The following is a 23,589-nucleotide window of genomic DNA, read 5'->3' on the forward strand; positions in this document are numbered from 1 at the left end:
AATTTAGAAGTGAAGAATAAAAAACGAATTAATAGTTTTTATTAAGTTTTAAAACTAATCTCACGAAATTCACAGTAAATCGATTACATTTTTTGTCTTGAAACAAATATGGAGGCCACATGATCATATGTTCTCTCTATTTAAATGCACTTTTTTTAAACTAATTTCTGGAATAAAGAAATTTCATGTGACCTAATGTTTTATGCAGATATTTAACATTTGTTTGTTTATTTTCTTCTAAAGCCAGTGAGTGAATGTATGTTTGGTGAATTATTCCTTTGTTGTAAAAACCCTGTTATCAGCAAATCCTGTTTGCTGCTTTCTAAGATTTTTTTCCTTTTAATTTCTGCCATAACTATAAAGGATGTGCTTTCATGGGATGCACAGAAAAGCTGAGGTTGTAGGCTGTGCCCATGATGCCAAACAGTTATATTGCCCCTGCTGTTGATACTTGTTTTGAACTTCTGGTACTACCCGACCATTTTCTTTTTAGCCTTTACTAGGACAAAAGGAGCTTCTTGAGAGCAAAACTCTTTTTTAAGGATGTTCTGATCACACTAACGTATCTTTCCCTTCATATTTAGTAGTTACAGCCTCACATCCACCTAACACTGAGTAGATCCAATGGAGCAGCACGGGTCAAAGGTGCCACAGCGGTGTAACAATAGTAGGGGGAAGAAACTGCTGCATCTGTCCCTTCCAGGTGTAATCCTGTCAGCTTTGGGACTGGAAACCACTGGTTGGGAGATTTGGATGGGGCCACAATTTAAGAGCCACTCGAATCAAAATCATGTAAAAACTTCCTTGTAAACTTCATTTGTCCAACCTATTAAAGTCCCACTCCAATCATCATTTGATCTATTTTTTTAAACGCTCCCACCGTTCTTTTAATTATGATTGTGCCTTTTTAGCCAATTTTTAAAAAACCTGTTTCAATTTTTAGGACACATTTTCCACAGAGCAACAAAAGTTCATTAGAAATTCTCCTCCAAATTGTTGCACTGTTGGTACAAACTAAGTCTGCCCTGATTTCCCACCTTTCCCGTTAGTTTACAGCACACACCCCCAGTCTAACATTACCGGTGCAACAGAAATGGCAAACAATATTGGAGCTATCCAGTGGTGCAGTTCTTTCTGATCCAAATGACAGCTCGGATGAGAAAAACGGAGAATGGATCTATTTGTCTGCAAGTATTTGCATTAGGATGGAGGGAAGCTTGGGATCCTTCAATTGTAGTTTTTATTCCTGCATTTTATACCTGCTCCCAATTCACAAACACAATTTTCATTAGAGTCTTTAAACAAGAAACAACTGCAGAACATGTTGGAATGGGTCTGCTGGTCATTCCACAAATGTATGGTCATTGCACCTTTGAAAAAAAGAGGGGAAATAACCAAATTCAATAAAGATTTATTTATAAATACCAGTATTACATAAATGTATACAAAATCCTCCAATTATTCATTTATGTTTATGACAGGTATTCTTTCTACATTTAAAAATATATACATTTTATTTACCTTGAATGTTAGTTTTTTTAAGTCAGGTCTAAAAAATGAGAGATAATAAATCACAGAGATCACTATCGTCCGCGCGGGGTTTCCCATCGCACCTGCATCGACGTCTGCAATCAAGCACGCGCGCTGAAAGACATTTTTTTCATAGATCTCTGCAAGACCACACAATCAAAACAAATCGACCACGCGTGCTTTTCCCGCAGCGATGACGTCAAGTCGCCCCGCCCCTTCCTCCTCCAAGTAAACAGAAAACACAGAGCTAAGAAGTGCTGTCAGCCGCCATAACGGAGCCAAACGCAGGAGAGAAGAGAAAATAATGGCATGAAACGCGACGGCGGGCGGTTATATCGGCTCTCCCGCGTGCGCTCGGCCCACTCGGAAGACCTCGGTGCCAGTCGACGGGAGAGATGAAGGGAGAGGCGGAAGTGAAGTCACTTGACAGACCGTCCATGTTATTATTGTTATTTACGTAGCCTTGCGATGAGACTGACCCGGGAGTCGTTGGTCTCCGAGACAGCGAGCGCAGGCGGAGCCGCACCACCCGCATCCCCGAGTCCCCACTGACCCGGCGGCGGGAGCCTCGCTGGCGGCTGGGGGTGGAGGAGGAGGAGGAGGAGAAGAGGAAGGAGGGCGTGAAGACCCAGCTTCAGCTCGGCTCCGGCGCTCCGACCTGACAGAAAACGACCGCAACAGCCAGCAACCACTGGACCAACGGCTACGGCAGAGACGTGTCGCCGCAGACATGAACGGCATCACCAAGGGCCGGTTTGAGGTATGACGGACGGAGCGGGAGGAGGGAGGGAGGGGGGCACAAACCACCAACGCCTCAACTGTCTGTGCTGCGCTCCTCATTTTTACCCGAGGCGTTCAGAAGCCCCAGAGATAATCCGAAATCCTGTTGTTGTTGGACAACAACATGGAGCGGGGCGCAGCGGGACAGGCGGCGGGGCTGTGGCCGACGACAGTCAATCTATCAGGGCCGAGGCTGGCAGCCACTGCCGCCCGAGGTTACAGCCACAGACGGAAATGTTGCAGCATTCAATCACTCCAAGCTGGACCTGAGACCACTCCTGCCACTGACAGCTGCCGTCAAACATTCTGCCACCGTATTCATACATAACAATAAAGATGATTGTCACATTTGTAAAGTAAATAATAAACCCCAGAGTTGTAGATCTGTCGTGAAACCATCTAAAACACGAGATTAAAGACCCACTCTGATAAAAAAAATTGTGTTTTGAACATATTTTGTGGCATTTTTCCTCATAATGGATGGAAATAGATAGAGAAACTAAAGCTTAAAAAGGCGATTTAGAGTATTTCTTTATTGAAATCATTGTGAATCGGGAGCAGATGAAAAAGAGCCGTTGGAAAAAGCTTGAAACGAAGCTCAAATCAGCAGGCCACAAGCCCCCACCTCCACCCCAGACCCATACATCCACCTGTAGACAGATAGATCCATGTACATCTTTGTTTTCCTCGTCTGACCTAGCATCTGACTCAAAACTGTACGGCTGGATAGCTTCTACATTGCTCGCCATTGTGGTGGAACCAGTAATGTTAGGTTGTGAGGGGCTGTGAAGTAGTGGGATAGAGTGTAAACAAATGGATGATAGGAAGTGGGGCAGACTTACTCAATGCCAACACATCCGCCCGCCCACACCCCAGAGGCAAATTTCTGAATAACTACTGTTGCTCTGCAGAAACGATTTCCTAGAAAATTATTATTTATTTTTTTATTTTGCCTAAAATGGCATAATCATAATTAAAAGGCCACTGCGAAAATAACTCAGAAGATGATCGGGGTGAGACTTTAAAGCAAATTTACATCCTTAATCTATATGTTTTAGAAAAATTCACATTTACTAATGCATCTTTATATATTTAAAAAAAAAACTCCCAAGAACAATTTTACCACACTACACTCTTTTAGTTTTATATTCATGATGAAAAACCTAATTCTCTGCTGCTGTATTTGTCTTATTTGACATCGAAGGACTGCAATAATATCCCCAAGGCATCAGAATGGGTAGATAATTGCATAAAAAAGTAATCACATAAAGCAGCAATGATGCTTTGGTAGCTAAAAACACAAATATAACTAATTCAATAACTCCTCTCAAATTGAAGAAACTTAGTGTTTATAACAAAAGTTAAACTCTTAGCTATCAGTATCAGATAAAACTACATCAGATATTTGCAATAAGCCGGTATTGCACATCCTTATATAATTCTATACATTAATAACAACCTTAATGTTGCTACATGTATCTAAATACACCAGAAAATTATGTCTTAGACTATAAAATGGATACATTCAAACTCTGTTGGTTGGGTTGCTTTTCTCACTTATTATTTTCTTAGTTATTAAAGTTACTTTTTTCTTCTAAGTAAGCAATGTTAGTTTGAAGTAATACATGATGGCAATTTTTGCCTACTCTGCTCTGAGGAGACTGGACACGTTAGAAATATGAAAAAATGATAGATTTAAATAAGCCCTGATACATTTAATTTAAATTTGGTATCATATACTTTAGGTATTTTGAGCCTGCTCCAAACCTGGCAACCAGCGTGTTAGAACATTAAACGTGTATGTGATGATATTAAAAATGTGTGAAATAAAAGCTCACTGTGTTTGCACACAACAATGTTAAATAAAATTTAAAAAAATCCTGCATTTCTGTATTTTGGTTTCTGCAAAAGCGATGAAAAATCCATATTTAGAGCAAAAATACTTAAAGGATATAAAGACCCTATAGACACTTTCTTTCATCAATAGAAAAAGAAAAGTGTTGTCATTAAAGGCACTCTCACATTGATTAGATGGAAAAGTATTCCAAGCAGAGATCATTGGTTAACTTAATTTAACATGACTGCACTCAATAGGAGAACTGTCAGCACTTTCTTTAAAAAAGTTAAAAAGAAAAGAAGCCAGAAACAGCCCTAAGCAGAAAAACATAGTTTATCTGACATCTCAATGGTACATTTCTGAGATTCTTGAGAATCAAACTTGATGGAACTTGACTTTCCCCATCAGGTGCTCACATGCTTGGTATGGGTGAATCAGGACAGAAGGTGTTGGTGCTAGTTGTGTCTGTTGCGGCCATATCACCATGTTTTTTTTTCTAATCTTCTTACATGCTAACCAGTCGACAGGGAGAAACAATCCGGTGTGATTATCTGAGCAAGAATAGAGCAGGAGTTGACCTGTAACTCAGTTGTTACTCGTGGCTTAAGCTATCCACAGTTGCTGTACTGAAGACTGGGGTGAACGCATAACCCACAAAACAGTTCTTAATTACCTCAAAGAAAAACACACAGACAGAGCAGGATGAACGCATGCCTGCAGAAAGGAGCTTCTCGCTTGGGAATGCGGCTTTTCTGGTTTCGTGAAGGCAGTGGAGGGTTGAGTTTGGAATGACATTGTGATTTAAAAACGCGTTCATGTCTGCAGGGTTCATTGATACAGTACGTTCTCTTCTTTTTTGAGTCAGGAACTGATTGTCTGGAATGTTTTCTAGTTTTCAGCATGACTTCAAAATCATAGCTTTTTTTAGTACCTAAGGGCATTACCGGTAATCTCTGCATTTGTTACTATTTAAACTCTTTAAATCATGGGTTTCCTCCCAGTAACTATAGGGAAGTCCCTTTTTCTTTTCTGCCTTCATACATGTGCTCTAACAGCATGACACAGCATTCAGCTCTTATCCAAATCGATGTACAGGTTTCTGTAGCTGTTCTCTGAGTTAGAAGGCATTTCATGTCAAGGCCTGGGAATTTGGTAAATGGCGTATACTTATATAGCGCTTTCTACCTTCTTCGAAGGCCCAAAGCACTTTACAGTCACAGTCCCATGTACCCAGTCACACACACATTCACACACTTGTGGCGGCTCCATTGCCAAACACTGGCATCAACCTTCCACCAGAGGCAAGGTGGGGTTCAATGTCTTGCCCAAGGACACTTTAACACATGGGCGTGCAGGACGGGAATCGAACCCGCAATCTTACGATCAGGGGTAGACCGCCCTACCGCTGCACCTCGACTAAAAGTTTGGCAGACTGCAAAAGCCACCGAGCTATTGCTTTCAAATATTTTAACATAACGGCCAAATAAAGTTCTGTATACCGACATTCAGTTTTCAAATAAGGAATGCTTTGCTCTCATCAGTTTTCTGCTTGTACCAACATGCTTTTGTTAGAACATTTTTATTCTTTAGACCAGCTGATTTAAGGGAATCACCTTTTTGTAAAACTTGCCCAACAAACACTAACTTGCTGAAAAATAATGAATCAAGAGTGAAGGACATTCAGAAACAGATTTGGGACAAAGTTACTGAGATGCTAATCAGAGAAAAGGTTAAGGGACTGAAGCGACTGTAAAAGCCTTCCCAGTGGTCTTTTAATTGTGATTATCCCGATTTTAGCCAAAATCTAAAATCTGTGTTGTTTTCTAGGACAAAGTTTCTGCAGAACAGCAGTAGTTCATTAGGAATTCACTGCGAGTTGTGGGCAGGACCGCTGGCGTGGAGTGGGCCTCCCTTACTTCCTTGCTCATTTACAGCCCCTCAGTCACAACCCCAACCTAACATTTCCGGAGTAACAAAATGGCGAGCAATACCGGAGCTATCCAGCTGTGCAGTTTTGAGCTAGATGCGAGGTCGGACTAGGAAAACAAAGACCTACACAGATCTATTTGTCTGCAGGTGGTTGCATCGGTACGGACCGGGGCAGAGAGCTTGTGATTTGCTGTTGTAGGTTCTAGGTCACACCTACAAAATTTATTCCAACGGCATTTTCGCGTCTGCTCCTGATATACAACAATTTGAGTAAAGAAATCCTCAGAAACACTGTTGTGAGTTTAATTTTCTTTATATATGTTCGCCATCATCAGAAAAATGCCACATGAAGACGTTAAAAACACCCAAAAAACGATTTTGACAGGAGTGGGTTTTTAACTCTTTAACACAGGGGACGTCATCAGCAACACACAGTCTTTGACACACCTTAACTCTTTGATCATTTACGCCATCTATGTGAATCCGCTGATTCTGATGCAAAGAAATGCGGCGTTGCATATCAACTTTGCACCATTTTAGCAATGCAAAGCTGCTTTTCCCTGCTTCGGAATGTGCTGGAATCACCAACGGTTGAAGAGTTACAGTTGTTGAATACTATAGCTCCAGTGCTAAAGGGTTAAAGAAAAAAGAAATACTGACTTAAGTCACACATTTGCAGAAACACAACACTTTTGGATGATTAAAAAGACCTACATTTGCAGTTGGACCAAAAGCAAAATCCCTTTGACTAAACGTGGCGTTGGCAGTGGATGGTCTGGTTTGTAGCTCTTCAAAAAGCTAGTTTATCCAAATTGGACATTAAACTTAATTCATTTTAAGCTGATGGAGGTTTAAGTGTCTTTGTTTACTCTGTCTCAGGTTTGTCTGTTAGCTTTACTCTTCTTTATTTTTAAATCACATGATTGAACTCAACCGGTATTATTTTAAGTTTTCATTCAGACACACCCCTGTTTACTGTAAAACCAGTTATAAACAGATGAGGCAGCTTCTTCATGTCCAGTAGCGTCAGAAAAACATTCGATTAGGTTTAGAAAGGTCCTTAGAACTTATCTGGAATTAGATATTTCCGTCTCATATTTTAAATAACGACAATTATCTGTTACAATCTAATTTTTGCTTCATTATGGCATAAAGACTGACTGTAAATATCCACAAGAGTCTTAAGACTTTTATTGAACCTCCACAGTGCTGGATCTTTTAATACATCTTTATCAGCTGACAGTTGATGCTATTGAAGTGTATTATTCAATAATGCTCTTCCTAAAAGGTTTGAATGAATGTAGCAGACCAAAAAGGTTCGGGTCCTTCAAGCGTATCTCTTTCTGTTAAAAGACAGTCCATCTTGGTTAATAATTTACTGAAACTTCCCCATAAATCCCCTTTTCCCCCGTATTAACCCTGCTTCATCATAAAAGGACACTCTTCCCTTCCTGCCTCTTCTTCCTTGCTTTTAGCATATTAATAACTCAAGCACTTGTGTGTTTGGTTTCTTTCATCCCCCTTTCCCTGTTTTCCACTTTTGCATATCGTTGCAGAACTGGCCTCCCATTCTTTCTGTCCTCACATGTTTTGTTTGCGTGTGACGCGGCAGAGATTCTCCTCCCGCTTGCTCAAGTCTTTTCGGACAGAGGCGCATCCCCCGATGCGTCTGAACGTTTGGTGTCATTTAGATTCATGACAGAATTTCATGGCATCAAGAATGTTCTGGATCGGTTTCTCTGACTCACCTGTGAGTTTGTCGGCCCGAGTGCCGCACAGCAGATGGCCAGACATCCAGCGAATCGACTAAGTGAGATAAGCATGCCAACAAGCTCACCAGGCGGGGAGAATTATAAGCCTCTGCAGAGGGTAAGGGGGGGCGGTAAACATAGCTGTGATGTACGTTTATTAGCTTAAGGAAGCTCAATTCCCCACAGTAAACATTCGCTCTGTCAAAGGGCCCGTTTCCATTCATGTATCAGCTGTTGACACAAACTAATAGTTGCTTCTGTTTGTCCTGCCACTGTTTCAGCTCGCCAAGCTCAAACTTTTCTGTCTTCGCAGGTGTTCTCAAACAGCGATGAAGCCCCCATTAACAAGAAGCTCCCCAAAGAGCTTCTTCTTAGGTACGGTCTCAACCACACGACAGAAACAGACAGAAACAAGCAAACCTGACAGACAAGAAGGGCCTGCATCCTTCTCATTTTTTTTTGTTTGTTTGTTATTTTAAATGCATAATCTGCGCCAGTCGCTAATCCAAATCTAGATTTCCTTTAACCTTTTGAAGATTCCCGAAGATTGATATTTCTGCATGCAAATCTTTTAAATGTCTTTTCTTTTTTTTTTCTCTGTTTGCAGAAAAAATTGCTTATGCTCCCACATGTGCCTGAAAAGTTCTTTTTTTATGTGCAGGAGTGAAGCCCTCCCGGGCCTGTGCAAGCTCTATGTGTGTGTGTGTGTGTGTGTGTGTGAGCTATATATAGCTTGTGTAGCGAGTGGGGAATTCCGCAGTGCTGTGTTCTTCTGAGGCTTGATCTGCACTCCACCAGGGCTGCCAGTATGCCCACTACAACCAGCAGAGCTTCACTGGTGGATAGATAGCATGTGCTCTTCTGTGCTCGTCAGCTCATGACCTGCAGTCACATGTGTCATGGTGGTGGGGTGGTTACACAACACCAGCTGTGAGGGGACTCATTGTGACGACAGTAAACCTTGTTTTGAAATGTTTTTTGCACTCTTTAACTTAGTTTAACGCTGTTGCTGCACACACTCTTTCTATTGTTGCCAATTGTAAAAAAAAAAAAAAAAAAAGAAAACATTAAATTTTTAGGTTTCCGCTGGTTAAAACAAAACAAAACAAAAAAAAAACTTTACTTTGGTAAAATCAGGGGGAATATAAATTTCAAATGTGGATACTCTTTAAGGTCTCCATTCTTACTTTAATGGTTCTTCAGTGAAGGACATTTATGATCACCAGATTGCGACCTTTCTCCTTGACCTTAACCCTAACTTTTCCCAAGATTTGCTACACTGCAAAATAAAAGTGAAGAAAAAGAGGTGGCAAACTGAGGGGTTTAAGGCAATAAGAGCATGCAAAGGCAAGAGAACATGCTGACCTTATGAGAGCTGTCACATTATTCCTCATGCTCTCCACGGCGTCATCAGTTGTGTGTGATCACATTCTCCTCTGAGGAGCTCAGGAAATTCAAAGCGTCAGACTTTACGGCTGCTTTCCTCTTTGTTTCCGGTCATTTTTACTGTGTGTAACGTGAGATTTTCGGCTTTTTTAATACAAATTAAACAATCAATCGCCTAATTGGTATTCTGTAAAGAACCGTGTTTTCTGGCCAATTATATGGATCTTATAATTAAACGACAGAAGATGAAATCATTAGAAATACACAGCAAAGCTCGTCAGAACTGGCAATTCTTTTTTCTTTTTTTCTTTTTTTGTTCGTATCCAAAGTTAAAATAGGAGAATTCTATAGAGCTAAATGCCTCACTGATATTGCAAAAACCCGAAATTTAAAACTCAAAAAGATTTCGCCAACATGTCCTGAAGGAGACGTTTAAATCCCTGACCGTGAGTCAAAAGATGGACAGATGTCTTTTTAAAGGAGCAGTGTACACAAAGCAGCCCAGAAAACCCAAGAACAAGACGGCTCTTGTGAGGAGAATGAATGTGAGTCCCCAGATAGAAACCAAATATTTTACCAATGCTGTGCTGTTTGCCCACTGAGGTGGAACCAAAACACTGGTTGTGTCAGGGGGTTCAAACAGTCTTCTTTTGCTGTTTCTTTTTTAGTTAAAACATTTAAAATGGGAGGAAAAGGGTCTTTTTTTGTGAAGAAATAAAAGCATTTTGGAGTAATTAGGGGCATTTTTAGATGATATAAGTGAGATGATTCTGTTCCTGAAGTTACAATTACTATAAATATTTGTTGTCAAATAAAATAAATAAATAAAATCTCTCATCCCCCTCAAAAAACAGAGAACATTGAGAGCTTCTGGTTGAGAATTCGACTAAAATGAATATTAATCACTTTGCTTTTGTCATCTAATCACTTCATCAAAGATTTGCTCTAAAATGAAACCATCTGCAGGCATTGCATGTGTGGTGGCATCTTTGGTGTAGCACTTTACAGGAAAGGAGTTGGCTGCAAACACACAAATATTTTTATATTTTTATTTTTTAATGATGGCAAAAAAAAGTCCCATGTTACTGCTTTTGGTAGCCATGCTGCTGTAGGAATCATTACCCAGTTAGTTTGCTGATCTGAATAATTTATGTTCATATTAACAGGAATGTCAGTGTGTCACAGCGTGCCGGGGTGGGGGGTGGGGGGGTGTTCTTCAGCAAACCCCCCCTCCCTGCTGTTTTTTTTATGTAGGCCAGCGCAGCGTGGACCCGAACCCGCTGTTAGACCGTGCAGCTTCGGAGAGGGTTCAGTCTGTTGTGTGCCGTCAAGTACTGACTCAGCACGTCGTCTCCCCGCCTCCACCAAAATTTATGTCTGAGCTGTTACTATGGCAACCGGTCCCAGACCCGTGACAGCTTTCCACTTTCTCGTCTCGCCACGCTTGATAGGTCGGGTGTACATTTAGTCAACAAATAGGTCTGTGCTCCATCTAGCTGGAGGAAAAAAAGGAATCAGGAAACATTTTACAGTTTAATCATTCCACAAGTCTAGATTCTTTTATTCCCTATAGATTAATGATTTCTAGAGTATCGTAAATTAAATATATCTTTTATCCATGAAGTGTATCTTCAAAGTTCATCCTTCTTTAATGCTAATGTCTGAAACTGATGCTTTTCCAAATCAGATTAGCTGATGAAAGTCAGGTTGCACTGGATTAAAAGTGCCGGACTGTGGTCAGTGTGTCGGCCGTTAACCCGCCGATCAATGAGAACTGATCGGTCAGATGTGCTGGTCTTTCTTTACACGTGTCTGTACACTTGTAAGTTTGCATTGCTTTTGTGTTTGTTTCTGATACCTCTGGTATGGATTACACGGACATGCCTCAACATGTGCAAGCCTCTAACCAACACCCGAACACAGCTTTTGTCTGGGTCTATGCGCAGGAAACAATAGGTGGCTCATGTTTTTCAAGGTTTAAATGGACATTTAACACCCAGCTGTGCTCAAAGAGCTGCCACAGTGACACTTCTCTGAATACCTCTTGTTCTATAGGCGGCCACTTAAAGTCTGATCTGTTTACTGGAATGAGAGGAAACTGTTTGTGTATTCGGTTAAATGTGTGTGCTCTTTTGAACTGGTTTACAGTATGTCTGTGTGTCCAGGCTGCCTATGGCATTGCCTGTCTGGCTGCCAGAGATTACTCATTAGCAGATTAATGGATTGAGCTGACCCAGTAGCCTGCTGCATGCAGCTCTTTGTCGCTGACCGTCCCTCAATTTAAACACTGTGTGACTGTGAGGCTCTCTAACCACACACAGGGAATCATTCAGTCTAATAAAGAAACTTTTCATATAGCAAAGCATTCATTATGTGAGTTTGATTAGTTTGCACAGTGTGTAATAACAAGCATGTTGTCTCTGTTTTTAGAATATTCTCTTATCTGGACGTGGTTACACTCTGCAGGTGTGCTCAAGTGTCTAAGGTAAGCAAAACTTACCACTTTATGTAAAAAATAGCTGTGGTAAGGAACAGGAAAAAAATCAACTTCCAGTGCCTAAAATAAACAAAAACCTCCGAACAACAGCACCTACTGCTGACTTCAAGGTGAACTGCAGCTTTGATTCTGACGTTTTTGCAATATACATGAGTTTGAAAGCCTTTCTTTTAGAGATCCTTTTAGGGAAAGGCTTTTTTATCTTGTGATAACAAAATAGGGAAAATGAATCCCTTATAGGCTTAAAAGTAGCTTGAAAAGACAAAACATTTTAAAGAAAGGTAGATATTTAAAAATGTAAGTGTTTTATTTACTGTTACAGATCCTTACTGGGATTAAATCTAAATTTCTTTAAAAATTCTGTCAATTTATTTATGATTATGATAAGTTTTTTTTGTATAATGTCTGCCAGGGATACAAATTGCTACTTTTTTACTCACAAAATCACAAACAACAAAGAAAAAGCACCCCCCCCCCCTACAATCACTTGTTTTTAACTCTGCTGATGTGTTCTTGTGTTTTCTTTCAGACACAAGTGACATCTTGATACAATGCTGCCTTGGAAAATTATAAATATTTTCTCATATCGAATAAAGTGATGTTGTTAAAAGGAATAGATACCTTTATACTTTTTTTGAATGACAGCTTTATCCTATAATTTATAAATAAAGACCAAAAGAAAACATGTTTGGCTTCAGAAACAGATGAAACGTCCAGGTAGTTAGAAATTCAAACTATCTCTCGTCAGTAAACAGATAAATTGCTTGGAAACATCTAGAAACATGCCAAAAACTGATATAGGTGGAGGTCATATTTTAAGTCTGTTCCTCAGGATGTCACAGGGATGAGTGAATAATTCCTTGGAGCTGCCCAAACCTTCTTACTTTTAAGAATGGAAATGATGTTTAGCATTTGGAAATCTGTGAGAACAAATGTGAATTCGAAACCTTTTAAAAAAAAAAAAAAACAATGTTGTTTTATAGATATATGCCATCTGAAACCACTTCAACTTCAATGTCAGAGATTTAGTCAATACTGTTTTTTCAAATATTTTTTTAACTTATTTTGCTGTTATAATATGAACTTTAAATACATTTTTTTGTATTTAAAAAAAATCAAAACAAAAAAAAGCAAAAATATTTCTTCTCTCTGTTGTGCCCCCTCAGGCTTGGAACGTCCTGGCTCTAGACGGAAGCAACTGGCAGAAGATTGACTTGTTCAACTTTCAGACTGACATAGAGGTGAGGCTTGCGCCCAAAATGGTAAAATGATACCCCTGTTTGTGTACAAATGACCGCTGGTTGAGTTGCGTCCCACAGCCTATGGTTTAGAACTGGGTCAGTAGGCTTTAGTGTGGACGGTACGTCACTGTGGATCCGCTGTGGCCCCTTTCATAGCACTGTGTCCCTGTGTTCCTCAGGGGCGGGTGGTGGAGAACATTTCCAAGCGTTGTGGGGGCTTCCTAAGGCAGCTCAGCCTCAGAGGCTGCTTGAGCGTTGGAGATGCCTCCATGAAGTAGGCTCATTATTACATGTTTATTGATTAATAAATATAGGTTGGCTTAACATTTAGTTTAATTTTTCCTGTTCTGTAGCTATTTTTTTCCCTCTCTGCCTCCAAATTAAGTTGTTTGTGCTTCTGAATTCCAAGTGGACCTTAATTAATTTATTTTTAATTGAAAGACAGAAGCAAAAGAAATGCAACATGATTGAACTTTTTTGGTAGACATCTGTGTCGATTGGCTCTCCAGTTATTCCTAGATGTTTTTGTTGACTTTTGCAACCCTGGAAAAATCTTTCTGTCTCTGTTTCTCAGGACATTTGCTCAAAACTGCAGAAACATTGAAGTGTTGAATCTAAACGGCTGCACCAAGATAACAGACAGCACCTGCCTCAGCCTCAGCAAGTTTTGCTCCAAGCTCAGACAACTAGATCTTACCTCCTGTGTGTCCATCAGCAACCACTCCCTCAAAGCCCTCAGGTATTCCTTTCCAAACCTGGAAATACTCTCCCTCCTCCTTTAACTTGTAATTAGATAAAAATCACGCTTGTGTCTAAAATAACGCACCTACCCTTTTTATTTATTTTCATTTTAATTTGGGTTAATAAACAGTGATGGCTGCAGAATGCTGGAGACGTTGAACCTCTCGTGGTGTGACCAAATCACGCGGGACGGCATTGAGGCCCTAGCAAGAGGCTGCATGGGTCTACGAGCGCTGTTCCTCCGAGGCTGCACGCAGGTATACTTATTCATCCAAATGATTTATGTCTTTTTTTAAAGGATAGGTTTTTTGTTTGTTTGCATGTTATGCATCATTAAATACTACCGTAATTTAGTCAACTATACCGTAAGTGTCCTGGAGTATAAAGTGCTTTATTTACTATGGGGGAAGCAAACAAAATCATTTATTTTGATTGACTGAATCAAACCTTTTTGAGCACAAAGTTGCATGTAATAACCCCCCCCCCCTCTTCCAATCATATTTCTTTTTTATATTAAAAATTAAATGATACATGACTGATAATAAATTCTTATCTTTTTCATTCTTACTGTTGCTGTAAAGTATAGTTTTTAGGCTTTTATTTTGTACTTTAATCATATTATTGTGAAATATTTAGCCTTCTCAGGTCAGCTTCAGCCTGTTTTTTTAATCTGTTGACTCTGAGCCAACATCTTCTTTTGGCTACATCATCATATGTTTTTAAATCTAAAATTACTCTTTATTTTCTCAAAAGCTATACTTAAAGTGTCACAGATTTACATTTTAAGACACATAGATGCTAGCAGCAAACTATATACTGAATTGTACAGGAATTAAGTAAATGTTTAGAAATTTGATGTGAAAGAGAGAGAGTTTTTCTTCATGATATATCATTATCTTTTATTTATTTGAATTTTTTGGATTGTTTTTGACTTAGCTGGATGATGGCGCTCTGAAGCACTTTCAGAAACACTGCCCCGAGCTCACCACCATCAACATGCAGTCTTGCACAGTAAGGAAACCGTTTGGTTGTAAAGAGCCACAAACACACGTTCAACTTCCACTTCCTCTGAACTTCTTGTCTTGTGCGACCGTTTCCTCCAGCAAATAACGGACGAAGGCCTGGTCAGTCTGTGCCGAGGATGCCACAAGCTGCAGGTCCTGTGTGTGTCCGGCTGTGGTAACATCACGGACGCCTCTCTCACCGCGCTGGGACTGAACTGTCCACGACTCAAGTAAGAAGCAAAGAAATCCTCATCTGGGAAAACGCCTTCAGCTTCCACAACAAATCCATCTGCATGTGTCAGTTTGGATTTATGGAATTATACTGTAGTGACATGAAAACACCATCAACTTTACATCATTTTGTGATATTTTGGGCTTTGCCACAAACACAACAGTTTAAGCAGATTTTTTGAAGTTTTGTGTCTGTATTTTAAGGATCCTTGAAGCTGCACGATGCTCCCATGTTACAGACGCTGGGTTCACTGTTCTTGCCAGAGTAAGATTCTTTTTTTTCCTTCTTTTTTTAAACGTTATCACAATCAAATCTCCGCTTTAGTTGTATCTTTAAATTGATTTGTATAAACCATCACTTTGTCTTCACAGAACTGTCATGAGCTTGAAAAAATGGATTTGGAAGAATGTATTTTGGTGAGAGATTCCATTTTTTCTCAATATTTGAATTTGGTGTTTAACCCCTTCATGCCTAACTCTAGTTCCAATTATACACAAAAATATTCTTCAATGTTTTTTCTGTTCAAGGTGATGCTAAATCAAGTGGAGTTCTGGATGTAATGGTACATTTAAAGGTACATTGCAAATTAGCGACATAAGGCATGAAGGGGTTAAAGATGATAGATTTGGAGTTTGCTGTGGGTTTGGTCCAACAGAAAGATTGAAGATTTTGGGGGGGGGGGGCGCAATTGTGCTCACAAAAGGCTGTTTTCTCCTGTCAAAGGTGGAAGGCAGAGCTCTTATTTGTAAAGAATTTGAATTTCCTTGGTTGAAGAATAGAGGAGATGATGAAAAGTGACAGCAGAGCGAGACTGGATCCTTCAGGACCTGACTCTAGAAACTAAAACCAGAGCTTCTTCACCGTCTGGTGACATGTGATAACACTTTGGTAATTAAGGTTGCTTGCATCCTCAGGTGACAGATAACACCCTGGTTCAGCTGTCTATCCACTGTCCACGTCTGCAAGCCCTGGTAAACATTTATACATGCAGGTCTGAGTTTGCATCAGGATCTTTCTCAGGCTTGGATCCGTGTGCATGCGTCATTAAATTTGCATATCTTGTATTTCTTCAACCGTGTCTCTCCTGCCCCTGGCAGTCCCTGTCCCACTGCGAGCTGATCACAGACGACGGCATCAGAGCCCTGAGCAGCAGTACCTGCGGCCAAGAGCGCCTCACGGTGCTGGAGTTGGACAACTGCCCCCTCATCACTGACGTGACCCTCGAGCACCTGAAGAGCTGCCATCGTCTGGAGCGCATTGAGCTTTATGACTGTCAGCAAGTCACCAGGGCTGGAATCAAACGCATCAGGGTTAGTGGACAAAAGCAGCAACTTATTAGTTTTACCAGTATCATAATACAATGAAGCTTCAAAAATATATATTTTTAGATTTAGAAAAAATTTAAATTACATGTCAGAAATACATGAATGTTTACTTCTGTTTGATGCTTTTCTTGATGTAACAGGTTGAACAGGTTGAACAAACTGTAAAAACAACAAACTGAGTATTTGTTTTTTTATTAAGTTTCCCTTTTGACTAGAAATATTTAGGACCTGCTTTGTGCCAAATTGGAGGGATTTGACCACCAGTCCATTTAAATACTCGTTTTCTTTTCAGAAGCAGATGTAGATCTCAATACGGTTGAGTTCGGTTCCTAAAGTCTGTCCTTTTCATTATGATTATGCCGTTTTTAGCCAAAATCAGAAAACCTGTGTCGTTTTCCGGGACAGTTTCTGCACAGCGACAGCGGGACTGTTGGCGTTGAGTATCTCCTATAACTGAGCTATAACTATAAGCTATAACTGAGCTATCGGTTTACAGGCTCTCCTGCTAGCTTACAGCCCCTCACAATCCCAACCTAACATTAGCAGTGCAACAAAAATGGCGAGCAATGTTGGAGCTGTCAGACATACAGTTTTGAGGCAGAGTGTAGCTCAGACGAGGAAAACAAAGACGTACATGGATCTATTTGTCCACAAGCAGATGCATCCGAATTGAGCGGAGCAGGAAGCTTTTGGCCTGCCAGTTGTGCTGCTACGTACAAGCTTTTCCAAAAGCATTTTGTCGTCTGCTGCTGGTTGACAGCAATTTGAATAAAGAATGTTTTTGAAATGTAATTTTAAGCTTACTTTACCTTATATTTGTCCTCCATCATGAGGAAAATGCCACAGTAACATGTTAAAAACACCAAAAATACAATTTTCATCAGAGTGGGTTTTTAAGAGCTTTAAAGTAATTGCTCGACATTGTATCTACTTCACATGGCCCTTCAGCTGAAGTTTTCTACTACGAAAATAGAATATTTGGACCTAATAGACCAAACTGCTGTGGCATTGTGTCCTACACAAATTTAAACTCAACTTGATCATTGACACGTTAACATGATTATCACATCCATATTTATAATGAGTTTAAATGAATGTCTGCAACGTAGCTGCTAAACGTAGAGGTGAATTTCTAATGAACTCTGAATGTATTTGCAAATATTTTGAAAGTATCAGTTTTTCAATATTTCTATTTTTGTGTTATGTGCGCAGGCCCATCTACCAGAGATCAAGGTTCATGCCTACTTTGCCCCCGTGACGCCCCCTCCCTCTGTACACGGAGGTGGTCAACGTCTGTGCCGGTGCTGCATCATCCTCTGACAGTGGAGGGCCAGGGGGGGCCACCTCTGTCTCCAAGTCCTGCTGCTCTGATGGGGGCTGACGGTTGTTTGGGGATGGGGGAGGCAGGGTAGGTGGAATAGGAGAGAGGAGGGGCTGGACCCACTCCTGACCCACTGCTCCTGATCAATACACAGACTGATTCCCGCTGATCCCTGATCAGTGGACACCGCCCCTCCTCTCTTCTATAGCTCACCGATCAGTGTAGCAGCTAACTGGGAGGGGGCGGCATTGGGGGGGGTTGGAGGAAAAAGATGTGAATGGCTGGACTTTCTCTCTTTTTCTCTCTCCATATCTCTCTTTCTTCCTGTGCAGACACAAACAGGTCGTTCTCTCTGTAATGCTCCTCGCGTCCCTGAATGGCCACCTGTGGATGTAAAGGACGTCCTCTGCGCCCCAGGCAGGGATGTCCGAACTCTCGAAACACAGCTGATCGTTTTTCCAAGTTAAACCTAAGAGCGTGATGATGTTGTCGTGTCGAAAAACGACTCACAATCTGTGGCGTATCATCTTGAACAATAGCATTTCTACGTGACCATCCTGTGAACCCCTCTGCTCTGACCGAGAGGCAACATGAAAGGAGGGGAGAGTTGGACTTCAGTTGAAATGGACATCCTCAGTGCAGCTTTGGCGCAGCAACCCCAACTTGGAACCAGACGAGACATCTGTGGAGATGATAGACTTCTGCTCCATCTTATTTCTGTTTGTACAGAGATGTTTTTGCAATGGAAAAAATTACACTCACAGCAACTCCTACAGAGACTCCGGGGGAATCAAACAAAATCATTTTATCCCCCCCCCACTGCTTGTTGTAAATGCCCATTCTTGACTAGTCATAGATGGGCCCGTGCTTGTCTTTCTTTTTGTCATGTAAAAGAAAAACAGCGACTTTCGACGAGAAAGAATTCAGACCCTCCATGTCAAAAGGCAGTTGACACTTGATGCTGCGGCGATGAGATGGTCTCTTTTGTGAACTGTGGTTGTGTCAGCTTGTAGGCCCTGATCCAATCCTGTCAATAGCCCTGTTAACTATATCCTATTTGACCACTTAAGCATTTGTTTACATCCCCAGATGAAGTTAGCTCCACAACAAACCTGTTCCCGTCTGTCGCTTTCGATTTATCCAAGTATTCAGCTTGAATCTGAATAGTTTAACAACCTTGATACAACTGTGGTGCACCCACTGCTTTGTTGTCCATTCATATTTCCTGCTGAGTGGATCTACAAACCAATTGGGGCCACTGCTCTTCTAACTTTGCTTAAAAAAGTCAAATTCAATTTTCTATAAATTAAAGGGACCTTGAGCTAAAGCACCTCAAGATTCTGACAATCACATAAATGTATGTATTTGAAAGTTTATTTAAAAATAGTTTTGTGAAATTGATGATATCCCTAAGCTGTTAAATATAAATTTGCTTTTATTCCACCCAAATAGGTAAATAGCCAGAGAAGCGCATTCATATACAATGATTGTATTAAAACAATCTGGTCGAATCTGCCAATGAAATTAATAAAAAAATATATCTTTACCAACTTTCCTTTTTTATTTATAGTCCATATAACATTAAGTTATATGTACTGACTGAGAGGCCACACTAACAACAGTATAATTAGCTTAATTGATAAATAGGGTCTAACATCTGCCCCACAGTTTGACATTTCAAGACATGATAGTACAACCAAAGGTGTGTACCATGCAAACTGGGAAATACTAAATTGGGCTAAATGATGAGTAACTGTGGAGACTGGCAGGACAGTGGATTGGAAATATTGCAAAGGAAGCAGGCAGTAAGATCACCAAAGTCTGGTGGACAAAAGATGCACAGCGAAGTTAACTGGCTGTGACTCTGAAGTCCCCTGACTACTGTTTTAACAGTTTTATGTTTGAGAAAATAAATAAGTGAAAAAGGAGTAAATAAAGATTAACAATACAACACGTCTTGATGTTTTTTTTTGCTGGATTTGACTACCAAAATACTGAATTGATTTGATCGCACTTCACAAGTTTATTTTTTTTTTTTTTTTTTCTTCTCCTTGTCCTGTCCAACAGCTGGGCAAACAGATGAGAGCTGAGGGCCTCTTGTGTTGGACATATTTTACTTTAACAAGAGGGGTTATTAATCTTCAGACAAACCAAAGGTATGTCTGAATAAACCCCTTTTGTAATTGAGGCCAAACTTTATTAATTTCAAACATGTTTGAAGATCTTTGGTGTTGGACCGGACGGAAAAGGAAAGAGGGGAAGAAGAGAGAGGGACGTTAGAAAGAGGGGGGGAAGGAGGGTGATAGTAGGAGGGGAAGGGGGATAAGACCATGAAGCAGCATAGAGCAACAAGTTTACTGGTTGTTAATCACCATGGTAAGGCTCAAATGCAGTACAAAAAGGGCGGAGCCTGTCCACACACACACCCTTCACCACTTCACAAGTTTATGATTTCATTCATTTTTCATTCATTCATTCAATCATTCATTCATACATATTGAAATTATTTATTTTTTCAGTCTAATTACAGTTTTGTTTGATTTTTCATAAACATTTTCCTCCTAACTACTGAATTTAACTTCAAATGGGACATTTTTAATCTTAAAATGATAAATGTTTGCAATAAAAGCAACTGGAAAACTTGCTGTGGCTTTAAAGTATACTACAAATGACTTAAAAAATGTCAAAGCATTGATTAATCAATATTTTATCATTTATGTGAAGATGGATTTGATAATACTTTTGAAATTAATTTATTTTTATGCCGAGTTGCAGCAAATTGGTGTTTTCAACATGAGGTGTCACCAGAGAGTTGTGTTCCTTTGCGACACGCCCACGTAACAAAACATTTTCAAATTAAAAAAAAGAGAATTAAGTAGCATGTTGCCACAATAATCAATACCATATTTGTGCATTATTTAAGGGTTAAATATCTAATTGTGAACTGTGTTGTTTTTCTTTATTTTTCCTTTTGACATTTATCATCAGGCATCTTCGCGGCTAGCTGTGCGGTGCCCGAGGACCATATCGGTCTGAGCGGGTGCCCCCTCCGGTAGACTGCAGTCCCGGTAGCGGTTAGGTTTTCATCGCTGTGGTGGCCGTTATTCCAGGATTAAGGAGAAACACATGACTGTGGGGTTGGAGCGCCTCTATTGTGGCATTTTCTTGCGACTCTTTCACGGACGTGGTCAGCCGCCAAAAGACTTCATATCAACGGACATGAAGTGAAGGAGCCGGGCTGGGCTTTGGGCCTGCAGATATTTATCGCCAGCTAGCTCTCCTAGCCTGTAGATGCGATCCGATTGGCATCAGCCCGATGCTCCTTTTGTTAGCATAACAGATAGCAAACCGGGCTCGCCAGCTTGTTTTGATGCGGATTTATTGGTGAAACCAGCTGTAGTTCCACACAGCCTCGTTTATTTTTTACTTTGGCCGGGTTTTAGGTTTACGTCCATCTAAGCTAAACTTTTGTCGCTGAAGAACGACCACTTTTAAACACCGTCAGAGTCCAGCTTTTTGGTGCGATCGTTGATTTGTGAGGGTTATGTTTTTTTTTAGCGTCTGCAAGTTGATGAGCCAAGCTTTCAGGAGTCCGTTTTTCATTCCTCTCAGCATTTTCCATTTCTAGTCCCTCACACTTTGTTTTTTCCCCATCTTTGGCTGGCTGCTGCGGCTGGCCGCACGGCACTTAGTGCCTAATGGAGGAACATGACAACATGGACTATTTTTACCAGCAGGTAGTGCAGAAAGACGTAACTCGCAGACTGCAGGTCGGGCAGGACCTTATTGACTACCTGAATGACCCGCAACGCTCCCCGGACGTAGAGCAAGACAAACCTCGGTTGGATAAAACCATAGACGAGCTAACGGGATGGGTCAACTCAAGCAATTTCAAGGTAAGAGCTGTTGTAACGTATTTATTTTCATTGGAACGTTACTTCCGCTAATGGGTCTCTAAAAAGATTCAATAAAGGAGCAGAAAGCATTATGGGTAATTAATTTGGGACAGCATATTGAAGCCAAACAGCGTTTAAACGTATGTTAAAATGGCATCATATAGTTGGTATGAGCCATTATAAACCATTTCAGGGCAGGGGCTCCTTTGGTTTATTTATTCCATCTTTGTTTGAGACTGTAGGAAGACCCATTGTCAGTCTTCTGGTCTCAGAGAGCATACAGATGAGTGCAATGGGGGAGGGGCTTGGAGACTCATTGTTATGACCAGCGGTTGTCATTTACCTTTTTAATCCTAATATTATTTTCTTTCCTATTTAACAATTTTTTTGAACAAGCGGTAAGAATATTTAATGCGTAATTATAATGAGGATGATTCAGCATTTCATAGTCATTCAGCTTCTGCTCAACACATCATATAATTGGTTTAAATTTGCAGCTGCTTAATCCTAATCGCCTGAATTGTAAAAATAAATTCATATACAGCATAAACAATAAATGAAACTTGATGTCATTATTTCATTTGACCTTAAATTATCGAGTAAAATCAGTCAAATAAAAACAATGGAATGGAAAAGTCAAAGTTGACATTTATTGATGTTGAATTTGTCACTTCTAAAATCAAAGTGACAGTTATGTTTCTGTTTTAAATACTTAGTTGTCTTTGCCTGTTTTCCTGCAAATCCTAAGATTTCCTGCAGGTGTTTTCCCCCCTAAACTCACCTCTCCTGTAGGAGTCAGATTTTGTAGGAAGCAGCTGCAAAAGCTTTTGTTACTGAGAGTATTTTGTCTACAGACGATAAGGTTAGTCAGGCTCTGTTGTCTACACGTTGACATTTTTCTGGTGGAAGCTGTGGTTCCAGTAAAGCTGATTTGCGGTTGACCCAGAGGATTGTTAAGTTAGAAACAAACATACCGACATGTTGTTCTACCATGAATTCTCTCAGTGTGTTGTCGATTCATTTGTTTAATTCGTCTCCATATTTGTAGTCTTGTATGTTGTAGTTGAAGTTTCTGAAGCTACAAATCCAGCAGAATCTCTCCGTGGTATGTGACTTAGCTGTCTAAGCGGCTGATGGCATAGGCACAAGTCTCAGTAATGAATCCTTTATACATGAACAATTATTTACAGATCATGCTATTCAAATATGCTTCCAATACTAAAATGATAGCATTAAAATGCATCCGCGTAGTCACGGTTTTCTGTTCATTCATAAGGTTGTAATAATGAAGCACCTTCTACATCTGTTTATTTTGAGCAGCAATAGGGGCTTTTTGCTTCAGGGGGTCTCTAGAGTGTGTATTTGTGTGTGTGGGGGTGCATTTTCCCATCATTTTGTACCAGAGATGTAGAAGTACCCTCTGTTTCTCATTGTCTGTCTGGACTTCTTATTATTGGAGTGCCAGGAGGATGATTTAAGGAGGATTCTTGTGTTCATAGAGGATTTTATGTTTGTAACTTGATATATCTTTGTTGCTTCCTCCTGATTAGGACAATATAGAGCCGGTAGTTATTATATGGCTCCCAGCCTCATGTTTCTCCTCGGCGCCACTTTTGGTTTCTGTTATGTAATTTAGCCTTTATCCATAAATTCTATTTTCCTCAGAGTCACCTTCCTTTTCTTTTTTTTTTTTCTTTTTCACTACTCTAAGCTTTTCATTTTGACTAAAATAGGAGAAAAATCTGCATTCTGGTTCTTTTTCCAATTCTGGACAAAGTCTGGCGTGTAATCTTTAAATGATTTTTTTGGGGGGGGGGGTGTTCACTTTTACCGCAGTTCTGCCAACAAAAACATTCCAGGAGCGCAGCACAGCGCAGGGATGTGATTTTAATCAAATACACAGCAGGGGAGAAAAAACAACTTTCTGGCTAAAAGATTTAAATTCCTTCCAAGTTAGATTATGACAAGCCAGTTTTGATTCTAAGACTACAGAAAGTGACAAGTTATTTAAGTCTACATCTTATCTGAGCTTTTATGAGTCAACCAGTATGGTTTCTGTTTAAGTTAACTTTTAGAATTTACTTTATGTTTGCCTTTAAAAACATGTGTTTTTCACTGA

General features: G+C 40.2%; 2 protein-coding genes across 45 annotated transcripts in view; both read left to right on the plus strand.

The window, feature by feature from the left end:
* The first annotated feature begins 1,736 nt into the window (after positions 1-1,736).
* Positions 1,737-19,525, plus strand: fbxl2 (F-box and leucine-rich repeat protein 2). Of its 3 annotated transcripts, XM_004074190.4 has the most exons (14): positions 1,737-2,290; positions 8,141-8,202; positions 11,644-11,698; positions 12,877-12,951; positions 13,131-13,225; positions 13,526-13,690; positions 13,823-13,949; positions 14,629-14,703; positions 14,796-14,926; positions 15,132-15,192; positions 15,300-15,344; positions 15,843-15,899; positions 16,026-16,238; positions 17,466-19,525. In XM_004074190.4, the coding sequence occupies exons 1-14, from the start codon at positions 2,261-2,263 to the stop codon at positions 17,571-17,573; spliced, it is 1,299 nt and encodes a 432-aa protein (XP_004074238.1). In that variant the 5' UTR covers positions 1,737-2,260; the 3' UTR covers positions 17,574-19,525. The 3 variants fall into 3 exon arrangements, with proteins under 3 accessions (XP_004074238.1, XP_020562971.1, XP_020562972.1); XM_020707312.3 differs by having other exon boundaries at positions 15,843-16,238; XM_020707313.3 differs by lacking the exon at positions 8,141-8,202 and having other exon boundaries at positions 1,757-2,290; positions 15,843-16,238.
* A 1,035-nt stretch (positions 19,526-20,560) lies between these two features.
* Positions 20,561-23,589, plus strand: part of clasp2 (cytoplasmic linker associated protein 2) — a 52,608-nt gene continuing 49,579 nt past the window's right edge. For all 42 annotated transcript variants that reach the window (XM_023960096.2, XM_078954618.1, XM_023960106.2 and 39 more), the window contains exon 1: positions 20,561-21,470. In XM_023960096.2, the coding sequence (XP_023815864.1) occupies positions 21,273-21,470 (198 nt within the window). In that variant the 5' untranslated portion in view covers positions 20,561-21,272. The remainder of the gene's footprint in view (positions 21,471-23,589) is intronic.

Source organism: Oryzias latipes, chromosome 11 (assembly GCF_053564925.1).
Source record: "Oryzias latipes strain Hd-rR chromosome 11, Olatipes_Hd-rR_3.1".
NCBI classification, from domain to species: Eukaryota; Metazoa; Chordata; class Actinopteri; order Beloniformes; family Adrianichthyidae; genus Oryzias; species Oryzias latipes.